General features: G+C 32.3%; 2 protein-coding genes across 2 annotated transcripts; one reads left to right on the top strand and one right to left on the bottom strand.

Annotated features, from left to right (window-relative positions):
* The first annotated feature begins 801 nt into the window (after window positions 1–801).
* Ythdc1 (YTH domain containing 1) lies at window positions 802–2,876 on the top strand. The gene is made up of 2 exons (XM_964711.5): window positions 802–895; window positions 948–2,876. Exon 2 carries the CDS (start codon window positions 1,052–1,054, stop codon window positions 2,360–2,362), a length of 1,311 nt encoding a protein of 436 aa, XP_969804.3. The 5' UTR covers window positions 802–895; window positions 948–1,051; the 3' UTR covers window positions 2,363–2,876.
* Window positions 2,877–5,897: 3,021 nt separating this feature from the next.
* On the bottom strand, window positions 5,898–9,747 carry Uba2 (Ubiquitin-like activating enzyme 2). Its single transcript, XM_964638.4, has 8 exons — window positions 9,338–9,747; window positions 9,132–9,286; window positions 8,794–9,081; window positions 7,213–7,421; window positions 6,857–7,159; window positions 6,438–6,802; window positions 6,206–6,389; window positions 5,898–6,150 (listed from the first exon to the last, which is right to left on the bottom strand). The coding sequence occupies exons 1-8, from the start codon at window positions 9,482–9,484 to the stop codon at window positions 5,960–5,962; spliced, it is 1,842 nt and encodes a 613-aa protein (XP_969731.1). The 5' UTR covers window positions 9,485–9,747; the 3' UTR covers window positions 5,898–5,959.
* Window positions 9,748–10,199: the final 452 nt, after the last annotated feature.

The following is a 10,199-nucleotide window of genomic DNA, read 5'->3' as shown; positions in this document are numbered from 1 at the left end:
ATATTAAAATTTTAGTTATTTCACTGTAATATGACGACTAATGACCTAAGAGTAACATTATAGTTGTTAATAATATGTGTGCGAAAACACAAGCTTAAAGGTAAAGTTGATAGTTTTTTTAATGGTTAACTATGTTAAGAAGAAACACTTAACTCTTAATGGTTTTAGAATGACGATTCAAAGGCCTTTTTGTTGCAAAAATAGAAAATTGGATGTTTCCAATTAGGTTTTTTAAGATATTCAACTTACAGTAAACCTCTTCATGAGGTTACTTCTTGATTGCAGTAGGCTAAAAAATATATCCTGTAAGTTTAAACTTTTGTCTTCAAAATGGTAAAAACACTGAAAACCCTACTTTTTAGAATTCTTAATTTTTACGCAATAAAATTTTGTAACAAGTATGTTTTCGTCAAAAGAATCAAATTAAAACATCAATATTAATAGGTATATCCAAAGTTGCAAAAAGTATAGGATGTCCCATTTAAAAAAACACAAGTTTGTATCGTCGCTAATTTTGTAAACACCTTGTATACTTGAAAATATTTTTAGGTGAGTCAGAAGATGAGTATCTACGGCTTTTGTACAAAAAAAAATAATTTTCTAACATTTAAAGGTAATAAGGACTTTTTTGAAGTCGTTAAGACACCATGTTTAATTTGTTACTGTAAATAAGTAAAAAGCAGGAAGGAAATAAATTACTTCTAATTTTAATTTATTTGCCTTTACCGGAGCAAATGATTTGGGGCTTCAACATCTAAACTTCTGTTTCTTTGGTTGCATAAAATATTTTACGTTTAATTTTCTCCAATAGATGGCCACGAATGCTAAGTGGATGACAGTCACCAACTTAACCTAATGAAAATAACTAACAATAATATTCCGTCAATTCTCAATGGTGGTTCAATGTTTTGATTTATTTATTAAAAATAATTCGCCTATTATTTCAGTGGTATGGTCGGACACTTTAGGATAAATACAGTTTTACGATTTCCATGTGGAGAACAAATTTTTGTAAATATAAATCCAGAGTAAATTTCTTATAAGACGTATTATGATGGACTCAAAAAACCCAAGTAAGAATGGCAGTGTTGACGCAGAAAACTTGAACCTGAGCCTGGACATGGGGGATGATATGAAACTGGATGAAGTTAACTACGAGAGCGACGTGTCTTCCAGTAGTTCCGACAGTTCTAGTGCACCTAGCATAAGTTCAGTTAGTACGAAATCATCAACAAAAGGACGTGTATCTCGACACAAAAGAAGTCGTTCAAGAGACAAAAGCAGCTCACCTGTTATAAAACGTGCGCGGTCAAAGGATGTCAGGGGTAAATCATACGACTACATGACCAAATTAAATTATTTGTTTCGTGACGCCCGTTTCTTTGTGATCAAATCAAATAATGCTGAAAATATAACGCTGTCAAAGGCGAAAGGCGTGTGGTCCACTCTCCCGCAAAACGAAGCAAATCTAAACAAAGCTTACCGGGAATCCAGAAATGTTTTACTGATTTTCTCCGTGAAAGAGAGTGGAAAGTTTGCTGGTTTTGCAAGACTGCATAGTGAGTCCCGACACGATGTGCCAGCCATCTCGTGGGTTTTGCCTCCAGGACTGTCAGCTAAAGCTTTAGGCGGAGTGTTCAAAGTGGACTGGATTTGCCGCAAGGAACTTCCGTTTTCCAACACCATGCATTTGTACAATCCGTGGAATGACGGAAAACCTGTCAAAATCGGACGCGATGGCCAAGAAATCGAGCCAAGAGTCGCCGAGGAATTGTGCCGTCTGTTTCCCGAGGATGAAGGCATTGAAGTCACGCCCATCCTACGTCTGGCGAAAGAAGCAGCAAAAAAGAATAATCTGCGGGGACATCGGCATCCCAAAACTCGTATGCCAATCGCCGCTCAAACCTCCTTCAACTACAGGAGTCGGGGCTCCACCTATCTGCGACGAAAATATTTTTTGTCAAACCGTGGGCTCACTTCCAGCTCATACAGACGGTCCACGTCTCCGCCGAGGGCCAGGGATCGGTTCTCGCTTTTCTACGACAGGGAGTCTCCAAGACCTTACACTGCAGCAGCTGCTGAAGCTTACGTTGCGGACTACATGCGTACGATGCAACATCAACTACCTCCGTTGCCCTACGCTCCACCACCAGGACTCTATGCGAGTTCTGCCTACGAAAGTTTGCCTCCACCACGGTACTATGACGGACTACCTTTGCCCGATTACTCGTCGTCAAGAATTAGTTCATATTCGGATAAGAGGTCGTATGATCGCTCAGTTGATGAATTTCTGTGGAGAACAAGTGACCGGTCGAGGGACAGGGATAGGGAAAATCGTCAACGGTACAGAGATAGGCGGTGAATTCGTATTTATAAGCTAAAAATTCAACTTTTTCATACTAAGTTTAATTCAAATTATAGATTTTGTATTGTTTCAGAATATAAATATATGTATGTTTGCGTACTCTTTAATTGAAATAGATCAATAGCTCATGCTATTATTGCATTGTGATGTTACAATGATCCAGGTCTTTGGATTATGTTATTGTAAGCTACTTTAAGTTACAGGTTTATTTGTTTAGTAATTAATGTTTATTCTGTATGGAGCACATTTTCTTTCAGTAGTTGAAAATGTTCATTGTCAAGCATTGCGTTATTTATTTTTATTATTATATCAAACAAATTTTGAGTTTTGAATTACTTGAAGACAACCCAGGTGTACGAGTATATGTTTTTTTGATTGGCTTATTTTTGTTATAATTTTTACGAAATTAATGCCCCCCGCAAGCTGGTTATAGGTATTATTGAATAATTACTGTCAAGATGAAGTTCAATTGGACTTGTTATAAACAGGAGAAATACATGTTTTCGTCAAATTTTTGCATTTTTAAATATCTTCACCTCTGCTCCTAACTAACCACTAGTGGCTTAAAGTGATTCCTCTTTTTCTAAGTCCATGTCAACTCCTGAAGTATAACAATATAGGACTTACAGGCTGTTCAAGCAATGTGAAAAAGTCCGTTATTGACCTTAAAATGTTAGAAAATTAATGAAAGCCGTACATATTAACTCCCTGACTCAATCAAAAATATTTTCAAGTATACAGGTGTTTCCGAAATTTGCTACAACACAAACTTTTGTTTTTTTTTAAATGCAACAACCTTAACTTTTTACATTTTTGAATGTAGCTTTTAACACTGGTGTTTTTAAGCAAAATTGTTAATGGTCGATTTTGCTTTGTTTTTGAAATAATTTGATTTTTTTGACGAAAACACGATTTTCAAAAAATCATTACATAAAAATTAAGAATTCCAGAAAAATGGAACTGTCACCACTCACTCTAAAGAAGAAAGTTGAAGGATGCATAACTTTTTTTTAGCTTACTGCAATCAAGAAGATAAAAAAAAGAAGAGGTTTGTTGCAAGTTGAATAGCTTCAAAACACCCATTGTTTTATTTTTAAATTAAAATATTATTAAATAATTATAATTATTTAACATTAAAAAAGTTTATTAACTATTGTTTCAGGTAATAATAACTTTAATGTTACTTTAGATGATAATTCGTCATTTATTACAGTGAAATAACTAATATTTTAATTTATGGCGGATTTTTAAATTCCCTTATAAACTTCAACAAATTAGTTATTAACTTTAGGCATTTAAAACTTTGTTTTTGGATAGACAATAAATAAATCTTTGAGAAGCAAGAACAAAATATAAAATGTTCCATTTAAGTTTTTTAAGTTATTCAACTTTTAGCAAACTTCTTAATTTTTCTGTTTCATAGAATAAACAATTAATTTAAGTTTGAACTTTTCCCTTTAAATTAGTGAAAGTCCTTTCCTTTTTTGTGTAATAAATTTTTAAATAAAACGTGTTTTTCTGAAAAAAATCAAATTATTTCAATAATTAAGCAAAATCGACCAATACAAGTCTCGATTAAAACCATCAGTACTAAAAGCTACGTCCAAAAATTCAATAAAATAGCTTTCTATAAACCAGCCCAAAGTTGTTTTTTTTTAATAATACCAAGGGTCAAATTTGATAATTTAAAAAACCCATTTTTTTCTGAATTCAGTTATGTAACATGCCTTTACTTTTATTTTTTTGTTGGTAACATTTGAGGCCTCCTTTTTAATAATCAGTAATAAATCCAATTTTGATTAGTAAAAGATAATGGTGATCAGTATTTAATTAATTTTTGCACAGTAAAAAACTAGAAATGATCGGTACAATATATTTTGCACAGTAAAAAATTTACATGACAAGTAAACCACCGCAGCGAACTAAAAAAGGAAACATACCCCTCGAACAATTAAACTCGAAATGTGGGATTCTAGACTCTAGTTTTGAGATGTTTTTACTATGCATTTATTACTTTTATTGTGCATTTATTATTTTTACTCTACATTTATTATTTTATTGTGCATTAAATTTGTAGCGTTTTTAATATCTGAATCCTAGATTATAAACACTATTTTAAAACACGCTTCCTATAGCAATGTTTTAAACTGTTCCAACAAAAAAAAAATTTGAAAAACACTACGAAAACGCTTAAAGTTCTCGGGTGTCTAAGTATGCAACTCGCATACGTTCGTTGCATAACGACAGGCCTCGAACTTTAAGCTTGTGTTTTCGCACTCGTACTATTAATAACTATAAGCTGTTCCAAAACAATAAAAATGCCAACGTTGCATTTTACCAAATATTTTTTTCTAATAAGATTGATATAATTGTAAAATACTTAATAATTAGATCTTTCATTGAAAGTATAAATTACATTACCTATTATTTTTTAGGTGCATGAATAATTTATAACAGTTAATTTTGAGAGAAAATGCGACGTTGGCGTTTTCAGTTTTGAAACAGCTAATGTAAAATTTTTAATAATTTTTTTTTAAATACATTTATTGGAGATCTGTCACTTGTAAATTAGTCAAAAATTAAACGTGTGTGCGATAATTATTAGTTTGACAAAAGTACATTTAAGTGAAACTGAGCGTATAGAAATTCTCATGTTGGTTGGTCATGGCGAGGAAATCATTTTGAATATCTTTTGTAGCATAGAAATCACGTATTTCGTGTTTAAACCTTTTTTTTAAATGTGTTCTGTCACTTGTATATTAGCGAAAAACTAAACTTGTGTGCGATAATAAGTTTAACAATGGTACATTTAAGTGAAACTGAGAGCATAGGAATTCTTATTTTTTTTTAGCCATGGCGACAGAAAGTCAAAAGTCAATGGAAAATAGTAAAAAAAGTAAAAAAATTAGTAAAATATGTTATTTTTCAGTTAAAAGTGTCATTTTAACAATTATTATTAACTTTTACTTATTTTTTTTGTGAATGTTCAAACAGAAAAGAGCTAATAATAAATAAAGACAACATTTTCCAGGCTAACAAAATTTTACATTTTTCAAAATTGTATTAGTTCGAATTTGCCTTTTTTTAGTTTTCATGTTAGCCTTGAATTATAAGAACAAATGGAGATAGAAATTTGATAAATACCTGAAACATAAAGTGATACAGGTCTGAAGATGACTCTTTGGATTACATTTTTTTCAAATGCAGGCTAAAAGTTTTAGTGTTTATTGTCATGTATAGTGTAGAATGTAGATGATTGTGGAGAATAATAACGTAAAACAATTTCTCAAAAAATTAGCTTTATTTTGAAGTATTTAAAAAAAAAAAATAATTTGCAGTTTCATTTAAAAATACATTACACAACATTTGATTTTTTACTCCAAAATAAAGCTACTTTTTCTAGAAATTGTCTTGCATTATTTTCTACAATCATTCACACCATAAATAACAATAAACACTAATATTTTTTCTAGAATACTCTGAACTCGGAATTTTGAGACATCTGTAAAGTAAATAACTTAAATTTTTAATATATTCTCCAAATAAGTTTATTTCCGGATATAAAAAAAACATCGACAACATAATTTCTTGAAACTACTCAAGTTGTTCATCTAGTATTATAAGATCATCATCATCATCTTCAACAGGATTCAATTTACGCTTTTTACTTGATGAAGCTCCAAAATCATCATTATCTGTTGTGCATATAACGACATCATCATTATCTGTGTGCATTTCTTGATTTGGTAAATCGTTTTTAGCAGCGGTGACTCCATTCTTGACACCTGTAAAGTTAACTTGAAATAAAAAAATTCTCCTTAATCATTTAAAGACACAAACCGTCGATCTGCTTTGCTTTAAGCTCGGCAGGATTTGCAATAAATTTAAATGGTGGATCATCTTTTTCTTTAGCTTCATACTGGTTAACGTTTATAATCAATTCATAATTTTGCAGAAAGTCATCCACTTTCAAAATACTTCCATCCACGATTCCAACTTCGCAAAGTGTTTTTTTGTTGTTGATCTAGAACCCTTAATTTAGAGAGTAAATAGGAACAATAAAGTAGCAAACCTCCGTTTCTCCTTCTTCAGATGAAATAACTACAACCCCTTTACCATCTAAAATAGCGTCTGGAGCCACCATATTAAGTGTGTTTTTCAAAACTTCAGTTTCAAATTCTTTGACTAACATCTTATTCACATTAACAAATACGTTGACGACTGGTTTTGCAGAGCATACGTAACAATTAGGATTAGGTTTTTGCAAGCTCTTATCTGTTGCTAACAAAACTTTTGAATAAATTGATTTTTGCCGCAAATATATTGTAGGACATTTTTCATAATCATTTTGCAATACTCTGAGAGCGTACAAGACAGCAGCACCAGCAATTAAAGCATTTGCAGTGGCAATTGCTGGAATGATGTTTCCTGCAATTGCTGAATATCAAATAATAAAATAGTACAACACTTTTACAAAATAATATTTCTCACATTTAATTTCAAATTTTGACTTCTGGGAAATGGAAAATATAAATGCACGTATGTTGGCACAAGCTGTTACAAAATCCATGGCGGGCGTATCGTCCTTATCCCACATAAGAAACTTTTTACCAGCGAGTTCCTTCTTCAAAATGTTCACTGTACTCGCAAAAATTTGAGTGTACTTGCTTATTGACAAAACTTGCATGTCAAGGGATTTTGAACTTTCTTCATCGTTAGAAATCCGGGACTCACAGGTAAGTGCCTTCTCCCAAGAAATAGGAACCGGCGGCTTACGTGTTTTCCAGAGATTTTCTGTGAAGGATAATAACGTCAAAGAAAAATGGTTGTATATTTGTGGGTTTTACCCATAGATAGTAAATAATTAATATCGTCTTTGAAAAACTTGTTAAAAAGCTGTTCAGGATTATAATCCACTTCCTGTGCCCACTGACGTGTTGATTTTCTTTTCACATCTCCAGACTCAGTTACAGAAAAAGCACCGTCTTTTTTTACCTCTGGATCTTCGGTATCGGGTGAGACATCTTGGTCAGGATCTTCTTCACCAAATAGTTGGCTACAAAAAAGAAACACCAAAAATTTAAGTGATTTATCTAAACATAATGTGTGTGCATAATAGTGTTAATTTTAGTATTAGCGGTTAGTGTTTTTAATGCAGTATATATTGACAATGTTGAGCTGCAAATTAGTGATGGGCACAATCGAATGAATTTAACGAATAATTAGATAGTTGTCTGTAATTCGAATTATTATAAATAAATATATAAAATAAAATTAATTAATTCATTCAAAATCATTCGTCAAGAAGAAGTGATTCTGTCGACAATTCATCCCACGAACAGATAATACTGATATAGTAAAAACCACTGAGTTGGGAATTCTGCTGCTCGTTAGCTTTTGCGCTGAAGACAGATTCACACCAAACAAATGTAAGAACACCCCAAAATTTAATTTTTTATTTTAATTCACATCACTGAATTACGTTTTAACTCATCTGAGGTTTTAAAATTTGAAGAATAGTAACAATGAAGTACGGAAAATGACAGATCGTCCACGATGGTAGGAGACAAAAACTCGGCGAGGACAAGTCCATTCATAAATTTAGGGGTGTGATCATGGAACAGTGGCGTGGCGTATATTTCCGTGTATAAAGAATTCATCGTAATTTTTAACAATTCAGCATTAACACTTATGGTAAAGATAACATTAAAAATCTTTTTTGTACTAAACGCGTTTTTACTCGTTACTCATTGTGTTTTTGTTATGTATTGCACATCTTCGCTTTCAACGTGTAAGAACAAGATATGTGACGTTTTATTATCTCACATTGTTATCATTGAATGCAGGAAAAAATAAGTAATACAAATTTTAAAACTAAAACCCCTTTTGACCCAGAATAGTTTTTTGTTACGCCACTGCTCAATATCCCCACTCGACGAAGTACGCACTGGTTCCGCCTATCGTGGACGTTCTTAAGCTGCGTCTACACTATGCCGATCGGCAAGCCCGATTGGCAAGCTAAATCGGCAAGATCGGCTTTTTTACATGTAATTTTTATTTGATTTATTTTGTCTTCTTTTAAGCTCTAATTATATCATAAAATGTTCGCACAACTATTAAAACACACATTTTTAAATGTTTTAAACATTTTTTTAATATTTCCAGTTACTAATTCATTAATCCGTTCATCTGTTAACATTTCTCTTGTTGCTTTGTCATTATCAATACCAACATATTCCTTAAAATTCGGTCAAAAAATACATTAGCTCATTAATGACTATTTCACATTTTTATCAACCTTATTTAAAAAATAATTCGGTAACATGAGACGTTGGAATTTCTAGTTTTGAAACAGCTAACTCATGCGCTCAACATAATGACAGATATTTAAAAAGATGCAACCTTCTAACACCACCCATGCAACTTACTTAAACAGATGTTTAGCCCAAACAATGCAGTGGACTGGTTCAGATGGAGTGTTCCGAATAGTACAACCGGGATAACTCTTTTGCTGGGGTTTTGGTTGGCATTCATAGCATTGTGTCATTCCCTTTTTGATGAGTTCCACTTGTCCTGAATATCCCGCAGTTCCTGATTCAATTAAAGGGATGTCAGCAGCTAAGCACATACGATTAACGTGATTGCGTGCAGCTCTGTTATCTAACGCATTCAAAACCAGATCAAATCTTTTAAAAAAATTAACCCCATATTCTTGGCTAAAAACAGAATGTTAAAATAAATAATTTAGGTAAAATTAACGTATTACTTAAAGATACTGTCGTGATATGCTTTAATATTCACGTTGGAATTAAAAGATATTATGCTTTCTCTAGCAACTACTGCTTTGGACTTCCCGACATGTTCTTTGCGAAACAGAAACTGACGATTTAAATTGCTGACATCAATTGTGTCTAAATCAATCTGAAAATTAACACTGCAACAGAAGTCACCTAAATATGCTCATAACCTTACCACTTCAATATCTTGAAAGCCCGAAACACACAAATTTTTCAGTATTTCACATCCGATCCCTCCTGCTCCAACAACCAGTATTTTTGATTTAGAAATTGAATTTACATGAGAAGTTGGTTCACGAGGATTTGCAGATTGAGTGCTCATTATGTAAGGATCTTGAGAGACAAAGTTGTACTAATACTTTTTCACTTGAAACACTTTAATGCTGCCAATTTGTCGATTTAATCTAATGTTATAATAACGGACGACAGATAACCAACAAGACTTTACAAAACAACGCCGAATGCCGAAACCTTTCGGGTACACTTTACGCATGCGCATGACTTGCTCCATAATGCTTGTAGACGCGAAATGTTTTAATTCCGCCGCCACCATCATAAATTCACCAAATTCTAGTGTTCTTACAACTTTAATGCTAATTCTACCATAAAATGTGAATAAAAAGACAGGGGAGCTGTGAAACTTTCTTAAAATGAGTCCTGCATGCGTTTTCCCATCCGTGCGCAAAATGTGAAATTATAGAAACACCAAAAAGCAACAAAAATTATAAAATAAAAATAAATAAAAATAAAAAAAATAATTTTTGTTATGATTTCATAAAGATTAACCTTAGTTTCATTTCGGGAATACTTAAATGTGCATAACCATAATCTTCCACTGTTTTTGCATTCCAGTACACAACACATTTCTAGGGTGTTACCATAAGCCATCGCAACAATTTAAACGAAATACTTGTATTAAGTTTAATGTTTAACTAAAAATAAATACATTATTACCCTGATGTGTTTCTCTAAACAATAATTGAGTAGAAAAATAATTTAATTTTTAATAATTGTTATTTGGGTTTTCACCTTCTTTT

The sequence above is a fragment of the Tribolium castaneum genome, chromosome 1, assembly GCF_031307605.1.
Source record: "Tribolium castaneum strain GA2 chromosome 1, icTriCast1.1, whole genome shotgun sequence".
Lineage (NCBI taxonomy): Eukaryota > Metazoa > Arthropoda > Insecta > Coleoptera > Tenebrionidae > Tribolium > Tribolium castaneum.
Note: the sequence above shows the minus strand (reverse complement) of the source record. Positions and strands in the feature narration are given on the sequence as shown.

Bases quoted from the DNA above. Each gene is read 5' to 3' on its own strand.
- Uba2 (XM_964638.4), bottom strand. From the start codon at position 9,484: ATGAGCACTCAATCTGCAAATCCTCGTGAACCAACTTCTCATGTAAAT. The intron at 7,160-7,212 runs GTAAAACCCACA...TATCCTTCACAG, and splicing joins TAATTATTTACTATCTATGG to AAAATCTCTGGAAAACACGT. The intron at 6,390-6,437 runs GTTTGCTACTTT...TAAGGGTTCTAG, and splicing joins CTGAAGAAGGAGAAACGGAG to ATCAACAACAAAAAAACACT.
- Ythdc1 (XM_964711.5), top strand. From the start codon at position 1,052: ATGATGGACTCAAAAAACCCAAGTAAGAATGGCAGTGTTGACGCAGAA.